Raw genomic sequence first — 23,942 nt, forward strand, 5'->3', positions numbered from 1 at the left:
AACTATTTATGGTTTTTTCTATTTTACATTTTTTGTATAAAGCGTGTGGGTGTTTTTGGCTGCTGCACGACTGACTTTCTCCTCTGGGAGATCAATAAAGTCTACTATTCTATTCTATTCTATTCTATTCTATTAATAAAATAAATAAAATTAAATTAATATTACTAAATTAAAATAAAATATATACAATTATTATTACATTAATGTAATGTAATTACATTAATGTTATTATTACATTAATGTTACATGTAATGTTATTACATTACATAAAATTATTATTACATTTAAATGCTGGTAACCTTATTGGTTTCTTTTTTTTCTGTTTCTTTTTCTGGTTTGGTTTGGCTTAATTTAGTTTTGTTTGTTTGGTTGTTTGTTTTTCAGTGGTTGTTGTTTTGTTGTTTCTTTTTTAGTGTAAGTTTGTTTGTTTTTTATATTGAAAAAATTCTGGATAGCTTATTTTGGTATGTAGGACAGGCTTGAATATAAGCACTATGCTTCTGCCTGTGCCTTTCAGTCACTATTTTGTCGATAATTTTTTAGTTGATAATTCTTGTAGTGTGATGTGACTGAATAAGGAATTTCAATCAATCAATCAATCAATCAATCAATCAATCAATCAATCAATCAATCAATCAATCAATCAATCAATCAATCAATCAATCAATCAATCAATCAATCAATCAATCAAAACATGCATCCGAGGGTCGCCTGTGAACGCGTGCAAATGTACAAATACATAACACAAAATTACTGACAAACCGAGTGAATTAAAAAGAAAATAGATTATTGGATGGGACACGGATTTGTTATTCCCCCTTAAAAATATTGTGCTGGATTAATTTAAAACTGTTTTTGTACATTTTGGACGCACATCACATCTTGTATGTTTGTGTATGTATGTGGTATTTTGAGAATAGATATCTGCCGTCTTATTTGGTCCTGAAAACATTTAAATTAACGCGACTTTGTAGTGAAAAGCTGTAGTGGCAGTTGACAGAAGACCTCCATCAGGGGCCCCCACCTGACACCACTTTAATGAAGTTTACAGTATTAAAATAACGTGTCTCAAGCGCAGTCTTTTTTTTAGGTGAATAACAGGATGTTTGTATTTCTCCATCTCCACTTCTTCTCCTATGATGGAAATAGTATTTGAGTTATTCCTTAGTTGTAGGAGTGTGGTGGGCCTGAGGATCTGGGGCCCCATGCTCCATCTTTCCTATACCACAAGTGGGACCACATCTAGAAGTATGGTGTATTATTATTATTATTATTATTATTATTATTATTTGTATTATTATTATTATTATTATTATTATTATTATTATTATTATTATTATTATTATTATTTGTATTATTATTATTTCAATAATTACTATTATTACTTGGTAGTTGTTAATTGTTGAGAATGTGTCCTTTTTTATTTGATCTTTTTTTGGTATAAACTAAAAAAAAAGTCACAACTTATCTTGAAACATTCAAAAAATGTTTCAAGATAAAGAAGGAAAATATCTAAGAGGAAAACTAAATTTTAAACAACCTTGTGTACGTACTACTCGTAGTTACTCTGTAACTTTGTGGAATGATCTTGATGAAGAAATCAAACGAACTCTATACAGTTTAAAAACACATACAAGAAAACAAATCTTGACAAATATAAAAATAAGGACCTCTAAAGAACTCAATTTACCTTCTGTATGTATTTCTATTATTATTATTCTGTTCCTTATGTGATACATCATATACGATACAAATGTAACTACCTGCATTCTGGGAAATAAAATTTTTGAGTTTAGGATATTGTAGGAGGCTAGTTTAATTATGCCACGATCTTTGTTTATTAATAGTTTGTGTTGTATTTATTTATTTGTTATTTTATTTACATTTTTCATTTTTATATTTTCTATGGCCTATGATATGATATTGTGAGGAAGAGACAGGACTAAATAAGCGTTCTGCTTCCCCCTGTTCCCTCTCCAACACATTATTTTGCTGTTGTTCTTTATTTCTGGATGAGACTGTTAAATTGTTTTGCTTTTTTTTTAAATATATTTTGACACTTTTAATTTGATGGTGATTTGTTGTTGTTCAAGATAAAGCCAACAATAAATCAATAAATAAATAACAAAAAGCAATTTCCCCTCCGCGATCAATAAAGTTGCTCTGATACTGATTCATGATATTTGTTTGAGTTGAGCCATCCCCTGTGGATAAATATCAGCATTTATAATCGGCATAGATTATTTTATATCCCAAATGCAGCCGTGGTAATAAACAGCGAGTTGCAGAGCGCCCTCTTGTGGACAGACTGCACAACATCAGCATTCAGAAAGCGGTTAAGAGGATGTTTCTTCTACAGCTCATCTTTAATTAGTTTAATTTGTTTATTAGGTATTAAAATGGTGATACTGATAATAGCTAATTTTGGGCGGCTGATAAATCTGCTGTGCACTTCTAAAGTACCAGCCAAGCGGTTTATAATGCTCACATATGATATTCCTGACACTATACCTGGAGAGACTTCTTGCACAAGCTATTTGAAAGGAGCACATGCCTGGACTTTCAGGTTTAAGCTGAAGTTGCATGTTCATTAATTAAAACTAGTGGTGCATCTACTGAACTTCTCATCCCTGATATAAATTTCCTATTTTCATTTAGGTCAAACCAGTTTTAGGCCATTCTGGTTTTCCTTCTCAGAAATATAATCTGCATATATTAAAAGATGTCAGACGCTGCACGGTGTGGGCTTCACTACCTTTATATTTTGATTCTTAACCTTTATCGTCACATTAAACATGCTCAGCAAAGTGATGCATCCTCATGTGCTTAATGATCAAGAAAAAATTGAATTTCATGTGAATTTCCACTTTCAAGCAGTAAAAAAAAAAAAAAAAAAAAAAAAAAAGGCTTTTCATATGGTGCATGTAAAACAGAAATATAGGACTGTCTCAGAAAATTAGAATATTGTGATTTTCTGTAATGCAATTACAAAAACGTCATACATTCTGGATTCATTACAAATCAACTGAAATATTGCAAGCCTTTTATTTTAATATTGCTGATCATGGCTTACAGCTTAAGAAAACTCAAATATTGTATCTAAAAAAATTGGAATATTCTGGGAATCTTAAACTGTAAGCCATAATCATCAATATTAAAATAAAAGCCTTGCAATATTTCAGTTGATTTGTAATTAATCCAGAATGTATGACTTTTTTTTTTTTTATAAATTGCATAACAGAAAATAACTTTATCACAATATTCTAATTTTTTGAGACAGTCCTGTATACCAATATACCAATTGTGACCACCAGCCAATCAATCGGTGCATCTCTGATGGAAACCGGTTATATAAAAACATTATATTCTGTCTCACCATTTTAAAAGCAGTGATCCGTAATTACTTTTGCAGAAGCTGGGTATTTTCCTCACTGGGTTGCGTCTAGAACAGGGATCTTCAACCCCTGTCCTGCATGTTTTAGATCTCTCCTTGCACCATCACACCTGATTCTAATTAATGGTCATCAGCTTCTCATCCAGGTGTGCACAAGTCTGTTAATGACAAGTCATTTTTATCAGGGTGTGCTGAAGCAGGGCAACATCTAAAACATGGAAGACAGGAGGTCCAGGGTTGGAGAACCTGCTCTAGAAGACGGTTGTAGTGAAGGTTTATTGTGATAAGCTGCTTCATAGACAGTAACAGTCAAGAGCCAACAGATTTTGAACCAGTTTAATCCAAATTCAGCTTTGTGCTCAACACATTTGAGGTCTCAATTATTCCAATACTAGACAGCACGTAGTGTTACATTCCAGAGACACGCAGCAGCAACACCAAACATATATGACTCAAGTGTAAACAGGGACGTTCAAGAATGTACATCGTCAAATCCATCTGCGTGTTACAGCCTTTATTAAGTACAAGCAACAGTTTCGGCATTTAGTCCCATCCATCACTGGAAATTAAAAAGGCAATTCAACAAAAACTCTGTTGCTCACTTTAATGCAATGAAGAAAAAAAACTGAAAGTAACAATCTTCATGTGAAATAAAACGACAGGTCCGTACATTAGTGCACAGCAAATTACCCAGAAATTTGAGCCGAAACGGAGTCTGTCAGATGTATGAAGTCTGAGCGTCACCAGAGTCAGCTTTTTACGCTGGCACTTTCTAGGAATGAAGTCCAAACATGAGGAGAGCGCCGCGGCCGCAGCGCCGCCACCACAGGTTAACTGGAGAGAGCAGGGACCCCGGAGCAAGGCACGTCTGCAGGAAGGTGGCGGGCGACATGCGGCGCGGCACGGTGGACCCCTCAGCCCGACTTGAAGAGCAGAATAGCAACTTGACCCAGGTAGAAGTAGATGAAGTGCTTCGTCTCGTGCGTCACGTAGCTGCCAAAGTTCCTCCCAACAATGCAGTGCCATGTGGGGTTGTACTTCTTGTCAAACTCCTGCAAAGGAAAGCAGTTATTGATAAAGACGCAGCTCAAATGCACGTGCGTCTATTCAAGCCAAGGCTGCTGCAACCGTTACCTTTTTGACATAAGCAGCAATATCCTTCTCGATATTGTACTTTTCCATGGCCTGCATGGCACAGTCCACTGCATCCTGCTGCATTTCATCAGACATGTCTGCATTCTTGATCACTGCTTTCTTGTCGGACATGGTTGCTGTTTTCTGGCTGCAAAACAAGAGCATTTCCAGGGTTTATACAGCAATCCTTATGTTAAATTTAATACCTTTTTCATTACCTTCAGATTTAAAAAAAAAACTCACAACATTAAGTGTTAATCATGGACCTTTTAACATTAATACAGATTTTGACCTATAGAACACTATACAGAACAGATTTATAGACTCATTGATGTTGACCAGATGTTTCACATTTATTTCACTTTGTGAATGACAATAAAATAGACTGCTTAAAATGTAAAAAATAATACCAATTTAAAAAAAAAAATAATACCTCTGACAGTGAATTTAACACTTTTAATGGCCTTAAATTTGGCAATTTTCATGTATCACCTTTTAATACTTTTTAAAACCCTGATTTCAAACACATCAGTGCAGGTGCACACAATAAATAAAATAAAAAGATAAAAACTGACTGCATCATTGCTACTTGTATAAATTAAACCCATCAGGTAAAAAATACCAATTTAAAAAAAAAAAAAATACCTCTGAGAGTGAATTTAACACTTTTAATGGCCTTAAATTTGGCAACTTTCATTTATCACCTTTTAAAACCCTGCAGAAACCCTGATTTCAAACATCAGTGCAGGTGCACACAATAAATTAATAAAATAAAAAGATAAAAACAGACTGCATCATTGCTACTTGTATAAATTAAACCCATCTGGATACAGAAGTTGTGATGTACATAATTTGTGGGCCAAATTAGTCATGCACCCTTGCAGGGTAATGGAGCTTGATTGACAGGTGTCCTGGATTTTATTTAGGGCAGCACAGATAATTAAAGTCTAACACCAGAATATACATATTTTTTTTTTTTTTTTAAAAAGCACTATTTTATTTATTTATTTATAATCAGACAATAAAGCCTCCCAGCAGCCGGAGCAGAGACCCTCCTGAACAATGCAGGATGCTGCGGCTGGTCAGGCCGGAACAACAGCAGCATCACCCGCAGCATCATCTCCCCCCCCGGGCCCCTACGGTCCCCATGGACCCCCCCACCCCGGAACCAGACCTAAACCCGCCCCACGACCCGTCCCCGGACAGATTCAGTCCCTTACCGTGTCTCACCGTGTCTCCTTGGAGCTTCTTCAGGGTTTCCAGCTGCACGTTTCCGGGAGGCAGAAGCGCTTTTCCTTCATTTATGGAAGGACGCGTGGTGCGGAGGCCCCGCCCCCTCGCCCAGGCCCCGCCCCCTGAGCGAAACCCTGCGCGCTGATTGGCTGAGGCGCAGCCTCCGCCCTGCGGCCCGCGGGCTTCCACTCGCGGACTCGGACCCGCATCTTATTTCATCCCAGAATGCACCGCGCCACCCACGCCCTCCCCCCCCAGGCACTGATCGACATTGATGATCACGGTGATCAATAGAGAGATCAATACAGAGACAAATCAGTAGATGGGATGATTGATATATACAGGACTGTCTCAGAAAATTTGAATATTGTGATTTTCTGTAATGCAATTACAAAAACTAAAATGTCATACATTCTGTATTCATTACAAATCAACTGAAATATTGCAAGCCTTTTATTATTTTAATATTGCTGATCATGGCTTACAGCTTAAGAAAACTCAAATATCCTATCTCAAAAAATTAGAATATTCTGGGAATCTTAATCTTAAACTGTAAGCCATAATCAGCAATATTAAAATAATAAAAGGCTTGCAATATTTCAGTTGATTTGTAATGAATCCAGAATGTATGACATTTTTGTTTCTTTAATTGCATTACAGAAAATAAAGAAGTTTATCACAATATTCTAATTTTCTGAGACAGTCCTGTATGTGTGTGTATATGTGCAAATAAAAACACTCCCAATTCTGTCTTTAACGGTTTTCTAATTAATATTTGTTGGATCTTTATAAATACATTGGTTATTATATTTCTTTCTTCATTTCTTACATTTTTTTTCATATAGGAGACATGAGTTTCTGAGGCCAAAAATATAAACTACTAACAAAGAAGAGCATAATGTGTTGGTACTGATAGGAAAAACAATTATTTAGAAACTGTTAAAACCAGAATCTGAAGTGTTTTTCAATATATATATATATAATCAACACTTGAAATTTAAAAAAACAAATGTTTTTTTGGTGTTATTTCATATGTCAGGTATTAAAAAGCTTCATAATATGTACTCATGTCCTCGTGAGCACTCAGATAGATAGATAGATAGATAGATAGATAGATAGATAGATAGATAGATAGATAGATAGATAGATAGATAGATAGATAGATAGATAGATAGATAGATAGATAGATAGACAATATTTGTATCCATGTTATACATTGTCATTTCATGTTTCATAGGCTGAAACAAAACTGAATGATTTTTCTTTTTTCAGATTAAGATGTCCTTGACCTTCTGATGACAAAAGGTCAAGGAATTCCTGATCCTCTAAAACAAAACTAATGTTGGTCTGAATTATTTCAATTTCAAAAATATAATCAGTTTTTCTGTATTTGGTGTTTAATAAAGTGGACCAGTGTTTTAAGGTCCAGTCCGTCACCACCCGTCACATGGTGCACCTACTCAGTATGTTTGTAAGGATTTAACTTGCTCACTATTCTCAAAACCTACAAACCAAAACATCAGAAGAAGAAAGAGACCAATCCCTGTCAACATTCCTGGTTTATGTTCATTTATAGTTTGTTTATGAGTGTTGGGTTGAAGACCATCACTCCGATTCAACATTTTAACTGCTGGATAGAGGAAATTAGACCAGTGTGCCATTTTATAAGAAAAGGCAAATATATATGTATATTTAAATCAACTTCCATATTTGTTGGTACTTCTGTTTCCAGAGACATCAAACCTCATAGTATAATGTTACATTTTTCTGTTGTTTTTGCACTTTCGTGATCAAATCAGATTAAACCCAACAGATCCGTATAGCCAGTACTCGAGTTGTAAAAAACAATCAGGGGGGATGGTGGATTTTATCATATGGGGACAGATAATTTGTGCTGATTACAAATAATATAATATATTACAAATAATAGCAGTGACCAAAACACCTGCAGAAATACTGCAGGAATGACATAGCAGCAGTTAAATGCAGCCTTCTGTAAGCTTTAAATATCCACTGGGCTTACATCAAATACATCAAAACACAACAATAAAAAACACTTTTCTGAACTTATCAATATGACTCTGTCCTTCACAGGATAAGTAACATGGATCACTGCAAAAACTCAAAATCTTAACAAGAATATTTGTCTTATTTCTAGTTAAAATGTCTCATTTTAGTAAAAAATCTTATTACACTTAAAACAAGACTCATCACTGGAAAAAACAACAATTTTCACCTGTTTCAAGTAGATTTTCACTTGAAATAGAAAAATCTGCCAGTGGAACAAGATTTTTTTGCTTGTAATAAGAAGATAAATCTTGTCCCACTGGCAGATTTTTCTACTTATTTCAAGTGAAAATTTACTTGAAACAGGTGAAAATTGTCAAATAAGTTATTTTTCTGGTGTTATTTTTCTGGTAATGACTCTAAATGTTGAAATAGCAGTAAAACCACATTCATTGATGAAATGACATAAGGGATGGAAAGGAGGGATGGCAGTTTTACAGGGGGGATGATTTGGACCGTTTTTATTTCAGGGGGGATGCCATCCCCCCTCATCCCCCCTCAACTCCAGTACTGACTATAAAGAAGATAGAAGATGACGCTGATTTGAAGCAGCAGGTTTGTGAAGTGCAGGAAGCAGCAGAACCTCACGGGTGTCGGTGTGGGAACATCCAACGAGCCGTGGCCTCGGAAGTCGCAGAACGGCAGAGAAACAGAAACTTTGAGTTTTAGATGCTCCGAAAAACCAGAACTCACAGTCGGAGAAACCAGCAGTCAAGAACAGTAACTCAGTGAATCATAGTTAGATCATTAGATCATTAGATCATTAGATCAATTGGTCAGAGCTCATCACTGGTTTTGATGAACCTATTCTACAGAATTTTATCTTGCAAAATCAGCAAAGACTAATGCAAGGGAAATAAATACGTCGTTTTTGGGATTTGAGATTTAGGAATTCCTGAAAAGATCCAAGTCTCCCATGTTTCATGTTGAGCTGATGAGGTGAACACTCACATATCCTGATCCATGCGATTTATTGATTATGGAAACATTCACACAGGTGTTGAGACGTTTGGAGTCCAGATAGAGCGCTGCCTCCATCCATCCATCCATCCATCCATCCATCCATCCATCCATCCATCCATCCATCCATCCATCCATCCATCCATCCATCCATCCATCCATCCATCCATCCATCCATCCATCCATCCATCCATCCATCCATCCATCCATCCATCCATCCACTCTGTAAGAAAACACTGTTTCGTGTTGTTGAAATGTATTCATACTATTGAAATGTTTTTTTTTTTTATTATTATACAACAAACTGTGTTATATATACACCAGAGGTGTCAAGTAACGAAGTACAAATACTTAGTTACCTTACTTAAGTAGAAATTTTGGTTATCTATACTTCACTGGAGTAATTATTTTTCAGACGAGTTTTTACTTTTACTCCTTACATTTTCACGCAATTATCTGTACTTTTTACTCCTTACATTTTAAAAACAGCCTCGTTACTCTATTTCATTTGGGCCTTTAAATAAAAACTATCCAGTTAAATTGCTCCATCCGGATAGAGTGAATTTGGTTGTGGTTGTTTCAGATGTTCTTGTCCAGTTTTGTTCTTACATCCGTTCCCTCAGATTCCTGCAACTAAACTTGGATGTACATTCCAATAAAGGTTAGGATAAATGATAACATGAACATGAAGTTTGACTTTTTGCACCATTACAATACTTATAGGCAACTAGTCATCATATCTCCTGCTCTCTGAAACACATGTTAATGCTCAATAGTACACATATATGGTTCTTTAATATATTTGCATTATACTAAGATACATTCATTTTCAATGGCTTTTGTTGTTAATGGCTTTTTTCCCCCTTACATTACTTTTACTTTTATACTTTAAGTAGTTTTGAAACCAGTACTTTTATAGTTTTACTTGAGTAAAAAACTTGAGTTGATACTTCAACTTCTACAGGAGTATTTTTAAACTCTAGTATCTATACTTCTACCTGAGTAATGAATGTGAATACTGAAGACACCTCTGATATACACATATCTTTAGTGTTGCTGGATGTGTTTTTATGATTTCTTTTATTGCTGTTGACTGATTAGTTTATTAGTATGTTGCCTGGATGATTGTAGCTCCATCACCTCTGTGTTGTGTTGAGCAGCGACAGCAGAGACAAATATAATTTATTTTTTTAATGATCTAGTTCTGTCTGGCTCACTGAGGTGCTCTGCTCCAGGTTAATATCTACAGGTGAGGGGCCCGGAGCCCTCGCTGCCCCTCCTTCAGCACAGGTTTTACAGTTTTCACTGAATATAAAAGTGGCAGTTTTGATGTATAGTTTCATAAAACTTACATATATACATACAAGTATCTTTACCTGCTCAGACATGTTCATGTACACTGATATAAAGTTGTATCCCTTTTGTTTTACCCCGTCGACGCTTGGATTCATCTCCATCTTGGCATTACTTTCCTCGGCCTCCTCTCCCCGGTTGCTCAGATCAGCTCACCTTTGACCCAGTGTGAGGAATTGATTTTATTTTTATTTCTGTCTAGAGTTTTATCGATTAGATTTTCCTACATTCAGCATATTGATCAGTGGCTGCTGTCTTTGAAGGACTTTATAATTTGGCTAGTCATTCACACTTAAAGGGCACCTATTATGAAAAACACGTTTTTTCTTGTTTTAACATATATAAAGTGGTCTCCCCTCACCCTGCCAGCTCAGGGGAGACAAAATACCATGAATTTCTGCAAGGTGTCTGACCCCCGCCGGACAGAATCCCCCAGTGTCACGTGATTTTTTTTGAGCCGATTAAAATCTGCGCCTATGGTGACGTCACCTGAGGCGCAGAGGTTTGGCCTCCGCTGCTGAAACCACGCCCACAACCAGCTCTCTCCGCTGCTGGAGCGGTGCTCCCTTCAGCCAGTCGGACGCGGCGCCGCGGCGGAGCGGATCCGGGTTAAATCATCCAGGTTCCCAGGTGGTTTGGGAGCTGGGTCCTCGGGGGTCTGTCCCAGGTCGGACCAGCTTCACCCTCTGAGATTTTCAGCCAAATCTGTCGGTTTGATCCCCGGTAACGGGCGATGCGCCGCGGATGCGCTCCGGAGCCGATCTGTACGCCCGCCGTGAAGTTGCAGCGCCAGCGCGCAGCATCCGCCGGGTAGATCCGGCTTAAATAGTGCATAAATGTTATTTATATACAACTCATATTTTATTTTTTTAACAATAAAGTTTCCATTTGTGAAAATTCAGTGTTGTGATAATTTACAGGCTCGGGCTGCTCTGGCGGAGTGAGGTTTATGCTCCTCCCCTGCTACACGTCATTCAGGGAGCCAATCAGCGCAGAGCCTCATTATCATACCCCCCCCTTCCCTAAAAATGAGGCGCAGAAAAAGAGGTTAGAAGCGGTAAAACTAGTGACAGGGCCCACAGGCTGGATTTATGATTTATGTAGAAAAAACAAGCTTTTTTTTTAAAGAAATTCAAGGCCTGTTTAAAATATACATTAAATGCCATAATATGTCCCCTTTAAACATATTCATGTACTGTATGTTTACTCAAGATAACTCAAGTTATTTTAGATTACAACACTGAATAATGTTAAAAGCATCAAATTACAATATTTACATTTTCTCACGATTAACTGTTTCATCTCTTCCATGTCCCTGAATCCACTTGAGGATCAGGGTATTTTTCCAGCAGTCTAAATATTTTTTGCCTCATTACCGCCATTAGGTGGCGGCAGGACAGAATTACTGCCCCATTATAGTTCAACCAAATAATCGATAATCATATAAAAGGATTTACTCCTATTTTTTTTCAATGATTCTTTCATATTAAAAAAAAAATCACAGCAAAACATATGTGTTCATAAATGTAATTTCAAGGAAAGATATATTATGTAAAAAAAAATACCAGAGATCTCAGCATATTTTCCTTCTTTAACCTTTTCCCTAATTTCCATGAGGTCGTTGCCACATTGAGTCTGTCTGCCACATTGTTTTAGGTTTTTAGATACTCTGAATCGTCTTTCTTTTGCATCTTTGTGTTTATTAATCTAGACCTGGGGCCATTTGCACAAACTACTAACATGCTCATTTAGTTTCAGTTTATAAAATTTTTTCCACAGGAGTCAGCAAAGGTTTTTATCTGCTACTGTTTATGTAATAATTGTTCAGAAGTTTATGTTCATGTTCTGGGTCTCTGCAAAGATCCTAGAGACAACTGTTGTAATAGACGCTATATAAATAAAATAAAATGTATTGAATTAAGACTTTACGGTGCATTTTCATTTCTTTTTTGCCGAATCCGTCCAAGTGGGTGAACTTCAGAAACGCACTTCACAAGTTTAAAATAAATAAAAAAAAATAAAAAAAAACTTTTCCGCCTAATCAATAAAATCCAAGCTAGTAATGAAGCTTCCACCCCAAAGACGAGTCCTGCACTTCAACATCTATTCAGAGGACTAACTAAAAGTTGTTTGGACATAAGATTTCTTGCATGTTCTTGCATTTTATCAGTTATTTTCACATTGTTCTTCGGTTTCTCTGACATAATCAAATTACATAATCAGATGTTGAATCTAATTTTGAGTGGTGTCGTTCTCACTGGATAAATTCTCCCCAATAGAAATGCTAACCACATCATACTCAAATTAAATACTCAATTATAAAAAAAATAGCTCTAAATGATGGACTTGAGTGGAGCTCCACTTTCCTTACAGGGGGATGGCATCCCCCCCTGAAATAAAAACGGTCCAAATCATCCCCCTGTAAAACTGCCATCCCTTATGTCATTTCATCAATAACTGTGGTTTTACTGCTATTTCAACATTTAGAGTCATCACCAGAAAAATAACTTATTCGACAATTTTCACCTGTTTCAGGTAGATTTTCACTTGAAATAAGTAGAAAAATCTGCCAGTGGAACAAGATTGATCTTCTTATTACAAGTGAAAAAATATTGTTCCACTGGCAGATTTTTCTACTTATTTCAATTGAAAATCTACTTGAAACAGGTGAAAATTGTTGTTTTTCCAGTGATGAGTCTTGTTTTAAGTGTAATGAGATTTTTTTTTTTTACTAAAATGAGACATTTTAACTAGAAATAAGACAAATATTCTTGTTAAGATTTAGAGTTTTTGCAGTGATCCATGTTACTTATCCTGTGAAGGACAGAGTCATATTGATAAGTTCAGAAAAGTGTTTTTTATTGTTGTGTTTTGATGTATTTGATGTAAGCCCAGTGGATATTTAAAGCTTACAGAAGGCTGCATTTAACTGCTGCTATGTCATTCCTGCAGTATTTCTGCAGGTGTTTTGGTCAGTGCTATTATTTGTAATATATTATATTATTTGTAATCAGCACAAATTATCTGTCCCCATGTGATAAAATCCACCATCCCCCCTGATTTTTTTATTTTACAACTCGAGTACTGTTTATACTGATCTGTTGGGTTTAATCTGATTTGATCACAAAAGTGCAAAAACAACAGAAAAATGTAACATTATACTATGAGGTTTGATGTCTCTGGAAACAGAAATACCAACAAATATGGAAGTTGATTTAAATATACATATATATTTGGCTTTTCTTATACAGGCAGCAGCCAAGTCCAACCCACCAGGAGAGAAACGCAACATGTTTGACCTCCCCGACCCCCAACGCCAGGACTCGTCCTGGTCCCACAGAAGCTCCTGAAAAGTCTGGTTCTTGAGATTAGACGGACGCCAACAGAAACCGACACATAAATCTCCCCCGGACACCAACACTATGAATACTTCAAGTATTTTAGGACACTTGAAAAGGCATAGAAATCGCCCACAGACACTTCATCCAGCCGACGCTACACAGAGGTGTCAAGTAACAAAGTACAAATACTTTGTTACCTTACTTAAGTAGAAATTTTGGTTATCTTTACTTCACTGGAGTAATTATTTTTCAGACGACTTTTTACTTTTACTCCTTACATTTTCACACAATTATCTGTACTTTTTACTCCTCACATTTTAAAAACAGCCTCGTTACTCTATTTCATTTCGGCCTTTAAATAAAAACTATCCAGTTAAATTGCTCCATCCGGATAGAGTGAATTTGGTTGTGGTTGTTTCAGATGTTCTTGTCCAGTTTTGTTCTTACATCCGTTCCCTCAGATTCCTGCAACTAAACTTGGATGTACATTCCAATAAAGGTTAGGATAAATGATAACATGCCTCTGAAGTTTGACTTTTTGCACCATTACAATACTTATAGGCAACTAGTCATCATATCTCCTGCTCTCTGAAACACATGTTAATGCTCAATAGTACACATATATGCTTCTTTAATATATTTGCATTATACTAAGATACATTCATTTTCAATGGCTTTTGTCCTTAATAGCTTTTTCCCCCTTACATTACTTTTACACTTTAAGTAGTTTTGAAACCAGTACTTTTATACTTTTACTTGAGTAAAAAACTTGAGTTGATACTTCAACAGGAGTATTTTTAAACTCTAGTATCTATACTTCTACCTGAGTAATGATATGAATACTTTTGACACCTCTGACGCTACAGAAGTGAACTGTGACGAGACAGAGCCGTCTACGGTTCTCCAGACAGAAAGAAAGACAAAAAAAACTACCTTTAATGTTGTCGAATGTTTTATTAAAAGAGAATAAAGCTTTGATGTGAAGATTATAGTCGAGAAAATCCGAAATCATACACCCTTGAAAAGACGGACCTAAGAGAAGAGTTACAAACCACGTGAAGGTCACATCCCTCTCCGCCTCCCAGCCTCCCTCTGCCCCGTCACAGATTCCCGCTATTTACCACTCTCCTCACGTGTGGATCCATCCTGAACTTCCCAGCCCTCGTCCTGGATCTGATCCAAGCTTTGCTCTTCTTTTTTCGTTTTGGTTTGTTTTTCAGAAAAAAAAAAAAAAAAAAAAGGGAAAAAAGGAAACTGAAACGATGGCGTTGCCGCTGCGCCATCGGTAACCTCGTCTTTCAGGTCCAAAAAAAAATTAAAAGGAAATAAATTGTGAATTCGAAAGCCAATTGAGTCTGATTATCCAACTACAATGTTTCCGGTTTGCTGAGGTTTTGCGGACAGGGCCAGGGGTTCTGCTCCATGTATCCATCCTGAAGCCTAATCAATATCCTGATCCTTATCTGATCCAGCTCCGGAATGGGGAGACATTGAGCCCAGTCCACACCTTCAGAATACCAGCAAGAACCAAAGAGAAGGAGGCGAGTTAGAATCACACCTTCATGAAAATTATTAAAACAAAATGTCAAAGAAATGCAGCTAGGAGGGAGTTTTACTTCCAGACAAAAGGGACACGGTCTATTTATTAGTTAAAGCCCAAAGTTACTGTGATGAGGTCATTTAAAAAAAGAAATAAAAAAGAAAAAGCTAAGGATCTCCGAGTATGTGGTTTTACTATATTGTTCAGTAACACTATGGTAAAGTGAATGGTTTAAAAAGAATTCACAAGAGCCTTATAATGCAGATTTCACAGTTGACAAGGCACGGCCGTCATACCATTGGTGCCACATTTGAATCCTCCTCCTCCTGTTTATCTTAACATGAACTGTTTCCTCTCTTCCCATCCTATTTCCTGTTCCTCTGAACTCTATAGAGAAACACACGAGAAGGTCAAAGGACAGTTGTATATGCTTGAGAGAAGAAAAAAAACAAAAAAAGCATTCAACGAGAGCAGCCAGGAGAAAAAGAGTTACACAAATGAGAGGAAGATGAAAGTAGAGAGTAGAAACATAGGGGGTATTTTTTCTTGTTTTTTTCTTGTTTTATGAAAAAGGAGCGTGAGGAAGAAAACAAGCCAAACCGGTATCGATATTCTTAAGGTCTGCAAAAATGAGAACAAAAAAAACTGCAACAAAAGGTGTTGAAGGAGGGAACACACATGACGGTGTAGAGACGCGGGCCGGTCGCCGGTCCTCGGTCCTCCGGGACCCCCGGGGTCCGAGCAGGGGTCTAGGAGCGGGAGCGGGACCGCGAGCGGGTGTGGGAGCGCCGCGGCGAGTAGCGCGGGGATCCTCTGTTGCGGCGCGGCGAGAAGCTGCGGCTGCGGCTCTTGCTGCGGCTCCGGCTGCGACTGCGGGAGCGAGAGCGGCCGTAGCTGGGGCTGCGCGGGCCGTCCGTCTTCACGCGGATGTAGGACGTCTCTCCCTGGAGCAAAAGGACACACGCAAGTCATTCACCGCAGCACGCCGGGAAGACGCCGCAGCGCTGAGCTCAGAGAAGGACGGACTTTACACACAAGTCTCACCCGGGGAGCGTTTTGGCATCAATGTCATTAAACTTGTGTAAGATAATTAAACATGCTGATGGTTTGAGGACTCTTGTTTCTTGGAGACAAAGAAAACGATTTCGAAATAATAGAAAACTATAAAAATATTAGATATATATGAATAAAAAAATTAATTATTAGGCTTTAAACTCGATTTGAATGAGGAATTTATTATGAAAACAGTAGTTAATGATGGTTTAACTTAGATTTGGCTCAAAACCAACTAGAAAAAGGCGATATTATATATATATGAAGGAAAAAAATAAATAATTACGCTTTAAATTCGATTTGAATGAGGAATGTATCATGAAAACAGTAGTTAATGATGGTTTAATTTAAGATTTGGCCCAAAACCAACTATAAAAAGGCGATATTAGATATATATGAAGAATTTCTGCAGTTAAATAAAATGTGCACGAACAATACACACGAGGAACTGGCACCAAAATTAACAATTTGTATTAAAAAAAGAAATTATTAGGCTTTAAACTCGATTTGAGTGAGGAATTTATCATGAAAACGGTATTTAATAATGGTTTAACTTAAGATTTGGCTCAAAACAAACGATAAAAAGGCGATAATAGATATATATGAAGAAAAAAATAAATTATTAGGCTTTAAACTCGATTTGAATGAGGAATTTATCATGAAAACAGTAGTTAATGACGATTTAACTTAGATTTGGCACAAAACAAACTATAAAAAGACAATATTAGATATATATGAAGAATTTCTGCAGTTAAATAAAATGTGCACGAACAATACACACGAGGAACTGGCGCCAAAATTAACAATTTGTATTAAAAAAATAAATTATTAGGCTTTAAACTCGATTTGAATGAGGAATTTATCATAAAAACAGTAGTTAATGATGATTTAACTTAGATTTGGCTCAAAACCAACTATAAAAAGGCGATAATAGATACATATATGAAGAAAGAAATTAATTAGGCTTTAAACTCGATTTGAATGAGGAATTTATCATGAAAACAGTAGTTAATGACGGTTTAACTTAAGATTTGGCTCAAAACAAACGATAAAAAGGCGATAATAGACATATATATGAAGAAAAAAATAAATTATTAGGATTTAAACTCAATTTGAATGAGGAATTTATCATGAAAACAGTAGTTAATGACGATTTAACTTAAGATTTGGCTCAAAACCAACTATAAAAAGGCGAAATTAGATGTATATGAAGAAAAAAATAAATTATTAGGCTTTAAACTCGATTTCAATGAGGAATTTATCATGAAAACAGTAGTTAATGATGGTTTAACTTAGATTACCCACAAGTCTCACCCGGGGAGCGTTTTGGCATCAATGTCATTATACTTGTTTAAGATAATTAAACATGCTGGTGACTTTCTGAGGACTTAAGGTAGTGTTGTTGTTGGCAGTTTTAGTCTAGTCTTTGGGTCGAGCTATCATTTTTGTAGAGAGGTGAGGACGCTGGCGTGTTTGTTTTCCGCTTCTCAGTCTCTGAGTTTTAAAATTTTTTGATACTGACCTTTTCCTTTATCTGTTTTTTAATTTATTTTTTTAAATTTTAAATAAAAAGTCTGTTAAAGTTGGAAAAAAAAAGGCAACACACAAAACCAGCATTGCAGACTTGAGAATAAAATAAACGGGGACTAAATAATTGAGTTAACACTGAAGCGTTCCTGCTAGGTTTGTCTGCTTGTATCATCCCTGATTGAGATCGGTCAGTCAAAGGAGCTACTGCCGTCTCACCCACAGTGATGACTTGGATATTTCCTTCAACGACAACTCACCCGGCCACTGAGGAGGCAAAGCAAGTGCTTTTGGAAGGATTTCCTGTACCCGTTTTAACTCGGTTTAATCTTATAAGCACTCTGAGATTCCCTGAATGAAGAGTGTTCTATAAATAAAATCTATTATTACTTAAGAGACAGTTTCAACAAACAATAACAGCTAACTGGCTGCATTCATCGATATTTTTTATTCTAAAATTATTGCAGTCTATCCTTGGGTCAAGCTATTATTTTAGTTATTTAGTTTATTTTATTAGTTTTAGTCACGTTCATTCTCCTTTTAGCCGTGTTAAGTTTAAATCAACTAAAAGTCTGAGCATTTTAGTCGATTTATTGTCCAGGACCATTTTAGTCTAGTTTTAGTCAAAGATTGTATTTACCCAAACCCATTTTACAATTCAAACAAGGTTATCTTATTATTATATTATTGTTACCTTATAAACTCAAGAATACATTCATTCCAGAAACAGAAGACTCTAATTTGAGTTTACAACATATTTTTTCCGCATTTCTCCCCATCTTTTTCTTTTCCGATGACACATTGGGTTTTCTTTTCCGCGTCCATGTAGGAAAGTGGATCCAAAGATGGATCTTCTTCTTCTCCAGCCCTATGTAACTTTGTTTTTAATTGACGTGAACCTAGAGCTCTAAACCAGAGGAAACTACTGAAAACATGGAGATTAAGGATCTTTGTTAAAACATTTCGTCTCGTTTTGGTCAACGAAAATGAAGACACATTTTAGAGTTTTTATTTTGTAATCTACATTTTAGTCTGGTTTTTATTCCTCTACTATATTGTATTATATATTTAATTATCGTTATCGTCACATGACCAGCATTTTCTTTGTGCCTCGTCTTGTTTTCCTCAGGTGATAAAGGTTCGTTGACGACGATATTTAGTCACAATTTTCTTTGACAAAAGCAACTTTACTTACAGGTCAACATCTCCACAGACACCAACTTCCACTAGATTAATTGTCCAGGTATTTCAATACCATTTTGATGCCAAACTTTGGAATTTACTTACTGCCAAGACATTTTCATCCCTGCTTCCTTCATTTAAATGATCTTTTCAAGTCCACAACAGTCCCAGAGTCACACAGCCGTTAGTAAAACCGTGCGACGTGATCGGTTACGTACCTCATGAGAACGAAACTTGGTGTTATCCAATTTACGCACAGCGTAAGTCATATCTTCTTTGCGCACAAACTCCACAACGCCAGTGCCATCACGGTACACATCAGCATAACATACATCACCTGCCTCTCGCATGTGATCCTTTAAGTCTTGCCAGCTCCCACTGGGGGGAAGACCTAGTCGGGGGAAAGATGGACGTCAAGATTCACATTTAAACACAGAAAGGTACGATCTGAGGGCCGAGGGCAGTGGCGTCAATTCAGTCAAAGCTAAGGTACGGCAAGGTTACGAGACACAGAACTTCACTAGAGTATCAATCAACACGTCCAGCAAATATTCATCACAGAAGTCTGATATGTAGCTAATCTGTGTGGTTAAGAAAATTGGAACTTTTTCAAATGCAGTATCGCTCACTGCAAAAACTCAAAATCTTACCAGGAATATTTGTCTTATTTCTAGTTAAAATGTCTCATTACACTTAAAACAAGATTCCTCACCAGAAAAATAACTTGTTATTTTACCATTTTCACCTGTTTCAAGTAAATTTTCACTGGAAATAAATTGAAAAATCCGCCAGTGGGACAAGATTTATCTTCTTAATACAAGCAAAAAAATCTTGTTCCACCGGCAGATTTTTCCACTTATTTTAAGTGAAAATCTACTTGAAACAGGTGAAAATTGTTGTTTTTGAGTCTTGTCTTAAATGTAATGAGATTTTTTTTACTAAAAATTAGACATTTCAACATGAAATAGACAAATATCCTTGTTAAGATTTTTTGCAGTGTATAATAACTAGTGAAATCGAACAATGTCTAATTTTTAGTCAAAAAAATCTCATTACACTTAAAAACAAGATTCATCACCAGAAAAATAACTTGTTATTTTACCATTTTCACCTGTTTCAAGTAAATTTTCACTTGAAATAAGTAGAAAACTCTGCCAATGGGACAAGATTTATCTTCTCATTACAAGCAAAAAAAATCTTGTTCCACCGGCAGATTTTTCCACTTATTTTAAGTGAAAATCTACTTGAAACAGGTGAAAATTGTTGTTTTTGAGTCTTGTCTTAAATGTAATGAGATTTTTTTGACAAAAAATTAGACATTTCAACTAAAAATAAGACAAATATTCTTGTTAAGATTTTGAGTTTTTGCAGTGTAAAATAAATAGTGAAATTGATCATGTTGTTCTGATTTGCATTTGTAGTTATTCTATATCTTTTAAGTAATAGAATAATCAATACAAATGGACACACAGTAATTCCATAAATGTATTTAAAAAACAAACATTTACATTTTCCCCTGAAGCCAAGGTGTGGCGGCTGCCGTACCTTGACATACCAAATTGACGCCCCTGACCGAGGGATTTCTGACTCACCTGACACAATCACCCTGTTCTCGGAGCGTCGAGATGGGGGGCCGTACCTCCCCCTGGGGGGTCCCATGCCACCACCGCCTCCTCCTCCTCCTCCACCACCACCTCCTCCGCCTCCACCACCACCTCCGCCTCCTCCTCCTCTTCCACTTCTGGGAAACTCCACACGCAGCCGGTAGCCATCGTAATCGTAGCCGTCCCGCCCGTAAACCGCATCCTCAGCATCCCTGAGAAACCCAACAGACAGGACGGTTAGTGACGGAGTCTGATCGATCGAGGAAATACTGGACAGTACCGATCAAAATCAGACTGATGTTGCTATTTTTAGGTATTCTGTTTAACCATATTTTCTGGACTATAAGCCGCTACTTTTTTCATAGGTTTTCAACCATGCGGCTTATACAAAGGTGCAGCTATTCTGTGGATTTTTCTTCCACCGCTCGGGGCGCTGTAACCAGAATTAGAATCAAAACTAAGACAAAATAAATGCAAAGAAGAATACACTACTTCTTTAGCAGATAGAAGTAGGTAGAAGCAGATTTCAAACAGATAAATAGATAAATAAATACCGGTTATTTTCTCTTGGTTCTGTCCTGTTTTAATCAGCAAAGTTGCTGCCGTGTTAAAAGACACTGTTAGGAAAGGATCTATTTAGGTACAAACGTGTACATCATTTACAGTTCAAAATCCTTCTGTACATGTAGTAAATAACTAATCTAACATAAATATCTGCAGCTTGCATATCTTTTTTAAATAGAGCGGATGCAGCTTATATGCAGAAAATACGGTAATCCTATTACGCATCTTTATAGCCTCAATTAGAGACTTCTAAGAGTCACGTCATCAATTTAAAATGTCAACAGCTACTTAAATTTGGTCTGGTGTTTTTTTTGTCTTGACTTTTAGGTTTGATGTTGAAGAGACAGCTTATACATTTTCTTTTTTATAATAGTATAAGGACTGAAATGTTGTGAATTATGTCAAAACTAAATACATCAACACATTGATTCTCATGGGATGTTTGGGGATTTGTTTTATTTCAACAGAGAAACCTGAATAAAATTGATGCTCTGAAACCATCATGTATTTTTTTGGTTGTTGTAGTCTGTTATTTATTAGTTAATTGTGGCTACATCATTTTCTCATAATATCAGAAGAGAAAACAACAATGATTACGACTTTTGTGCTACTAAGTGTTCCAGGATACCAATTGTGTGAGATTTTATATATATATATATATATATATATATATATATATATATATATATATATATATTAATTATATACATACACGTGTGTAAATGTGGACATTGTAAAACCGAATAATGCCCTGAAATACTTTTGCTTTGTTTTCTGTTTTAATTAAACCAACCAAGAAAGAATACATTTTTATTTTGAAAGGTTGTTAAGTAGCAGACCAAGATATCACATATAAATCATATGGATTGTTTTGTTGTATAGAAACACTGAAAACATCCAAAACTAAATCACTGTGTTATTTTCTTGGAGACAAAGAAAACTTAAGTGGTCGACGATTTTGAAAGAATAGAAAACCAACTATAAAAGGGCGATATTAGATATATATGAAGAATTTCTGCAGTTAAATAACATGTGCATGAACAATACACACGAGGAACTGGCGCCAAAATTAAGAATTTGTATTAAAAAAAATGGATTAGGCTTTAAACTCGATTTGAATGAGGAATTTATCATGAAAACAGTAGTTAATGATGGTTTAACTTAGATTTGGCTTAAAACCAACTATAAAAAGGCGATATTAGATACATGTGAAGAAAAAATAAATTAGGCTCGATTTGAATGAGGAATCTATTATGAAAACAGCAGTTAATGATGGTTTAACTTAAGATTTGGCTAAAAAACCAACTATAAAACGGCGATATTAGATATATATGAAGAAAAAACTAAATTATTAGGCTTTAAACTCGATTCGAATGAGGAATTTACCATGAAAACAGTAGTTAATGATGGTTTAACTTAGATTTGGCTCATGAAACAGTAGTTAATGATGGTTTAATTTAAGATTTGGCTTAAAATCAACTATAAAAAGGAGATATTAGATAAATATGAAGAAAAAAATTAATTATTAGGCTTTAAACTCAATTTGAATTAGGCTTTTTATCATGAAACCAGTAGTTAATGATGGTTTAACTTAGATTTGGCTTAAAACCATCTATAAAAAGGCGATATTAGCTATACATATGAGAAAAAAATAATTAGGCTTTAAACTCGATTTGAATGAGGAATTTATCATGAAAACAATAGTTAATGATGGTTTAACTTAAGATTTGGCTCAAAACCAAGTATAAAAAGGCAATATTATATATATATATATATATATATATATATGAAGAAAAAAATAAATTATTAGGCTTTAAACTAGATTTGAATAAGGAATTTATCATGAAAACAGTAGTTAATGACGGTTTAACTCAGATTTGGCTTAAAACCAACTATAAAAAGGCGATATTAGATATATATGAAGAAAAAAATAAATTATTAGGCTTTAAACTCGATTTGAATGGAGGAATACATCATGAAAACAGTAGTTAATGACGGTTTAACTTAGATTTGGCTCATGAAACAGTAGTAAATGATGGGTTAACTTAGATTTGGCTTAAAACAAACTATAAAAGGGCGATATTAGATATAAATATGAAGAAAAAAATAATTAGGCTTTAAAGTCGATTAGAATGAGGAATGTATCATGAAAACAGTAGTTAGTGACGATTTAACTTAATATTTGGCTCAAAACCAACTATAAAACGTCGATATTAGATATATATGAAGAAAAAAATTAATTATTAGGCTTTAAACTCTATTTGAATTAGGAATTGATCATGAAAACGGTAGTTAATGATGGTTTAACTTAAGATTTGGCTTAATTTCGTCGGAGAATGAGCCTTTTGTTGAGGAGTTTCCTTTATGTGAAACCACAAAAGGCCTCGAGGAGCCTCTTTGTGAAACACAATCCGTGCTGCAAAAAACCCGCAGATTAAAGCGCTTAAAGCGCTTCAAACGGAGCTTAAACAAACCCGTAACGCAGGTTTATACCCCTGTGTGTGATTTTAGCGGTGGTTTATGGAGGAAACACGAGGCTCTGGGTGTCGGCGGCAGCAGCGCTGGAACGAAGCGCGGGAACGGCCACGTTCCCGCGCTTCGTTCCCTACGCTGCCGTTCCCGCGCCGGAGAAAGCGGGCAAAAATCTCACCTCGGGTCCTCGAACTGCACGAAGGCGAAGGGCGGGCCGCCGCGGCGGTTCTTCAGGTCGATGTCCCGGATGGCCCCGTACTTGTAGAACAAATCCTCCACGTCTTTGGAGCGGATGTCGGGCGGCAGGTTCCCCACGTAGATGCGGCAGTCGTTGCTCCCCGCGGGGCCCCGGATGATCCCCGACATGCTGGCGAGGTGCAAGGATCACTACCTTAAACCTAACTTTCTGGATCTGGACTCGCTAAATAAACGGTAAAGATGGAGATTTCAGGAGCAGATATTCAGTCAGTCCGGCTCCAGCTAGCAGGCTACAAGCGAGGAAATATGGGCGCCTCTTC

At 36.2% G+C, this 23,942-nt stretch overlaps 2 protein-coding genes across 4 annotated transcripts; both read right to left on the minus strand.

Annotated features, from left to right (window-relative positions):
* Window positions 1-3,716: 3,716 nt before the first annotated feature.
* Window positions 3,717-5,878, minus strand: LOC133459317 (dynein light chain 2, cytoplasmic-like). 2 transcript variants are annotated; one of them, XM_061739202.1, is made up of 3 exons: window positions 5,749-5,878; window positions 4,529-4,676; window positions 3,717-4,446 (listed from the first exon to the last, which is right to left on the minus strand). In XM_061739202.1, the coding sequence occupies exons 2-3, from the start codon at window positions 4,658-4,660 to the stop codon at window positions 4,309-4,311; spliced, it is 270 nt and encodes an 89-aa protein (XP_061595186.1). In that variant the 5' UTR covers window positions 4,661-4,676; window positions 5,749-5,878; the 3' UTR covers window positions 3,717-4,308. The 2 variants fall into 2 exon arrangements, with proteins under 2 accessions (XP_061595186.1, XP_061595187.1); XM_061739203.1 differs by having other exon boundaries at window positions 5,759-5,847.
* Window positions 5,879-14,416: 8,538 nt separating this feature from the next.
* On the minus strand, window positions 14,417-23,942 carry LOC133460095 (serine/arginine-rich splicing factor 1). 2 transcript variants are annotated; one of them, XR_009784088.1, is made up of 5 exons: window positions 23,603-23,942; window positions 20,377-20,600; window positions 19,003-19,175; window positions 15,319-15,966; window positions 14,417-14,989 (listed from the first exon to the last, which is right to left on the minus strand). XR_009784088.1 is itself a non-coding variant. In XM_061740621.1 (4 exons), exons 1-4 carry the CDS (start codon window positions 23,788-23,790, stop codon window positions 15,772-15,774), a joined length of 780 nt encoding a protein of 259 aa, XP_061596605.1. In that variant the 5' UTR covers window positions 23,791-23,942; the 3' UTR covers window positions 14,417-15,771. The 2 variants fall into 2 exon arrangements, 1 of the variants encoding a protein (XP_061596605.1); XM_061740621.1 differs by having other exon boundaries at window positions 14,417-15,966.

Source organism: Cololabis saira, chromosome 14 (genome assembly GCF_033807715.1).
Source record: "Cololabis saira isolate AMF1-May2022 chromosome 14, fColSai1.1, whole genome shotgun sequence".
NCBI lineage: Eukaryota > Metazoa > Chordata > Actinopteri > Beloniformes > Belonidae > Cololabis > Cololabis saira.

What these genes read in the sequence shown, in the direction of transcription:
- LOC133459317 (XM_061739202.1), bottom strand. Translation starts at nt 4,660, where the DNA reads ATGTCCGACAAGAAAGCAGTGATCAAGAATGCAGACATGTCTGATGAA. An exon ending in TTGCTGCTTATGTCAAAAAG is followed by an intron (nt 4,447 to 4,528) that starts GTAACGGTTGCA and finishes TTTCCTTTGCAG; the next exon opens with GAGTTTGACAAGAAGTACAA.
- LOC133460095 (XM_061740621.1), bottom strand. Translation starts at nt 23,790, where the DNA reads ATGTCGGGGATCATCCGGGGCCCCGCGGGGAGCAACGACTGCCGCATC. An exon ending in GTGCAGTTCGAGGACCCGAG is followed by an intron (nt 20,601 to 23,602) that starts GTGAGATTTTTG and finishes TGGGTTTCTCAG; the next exon opens with GGATGCTGAGGATGCGGTTT. An exon ending in GAACAGGGTGATTGTGTCAG is followed by an intron (nt 19,176 to 20,376) that starts GTGAGTCAGAAA and finishes TCCCCCGACTAG; the next exon opens with GTCTTCCCCCCAGTGGGAGC.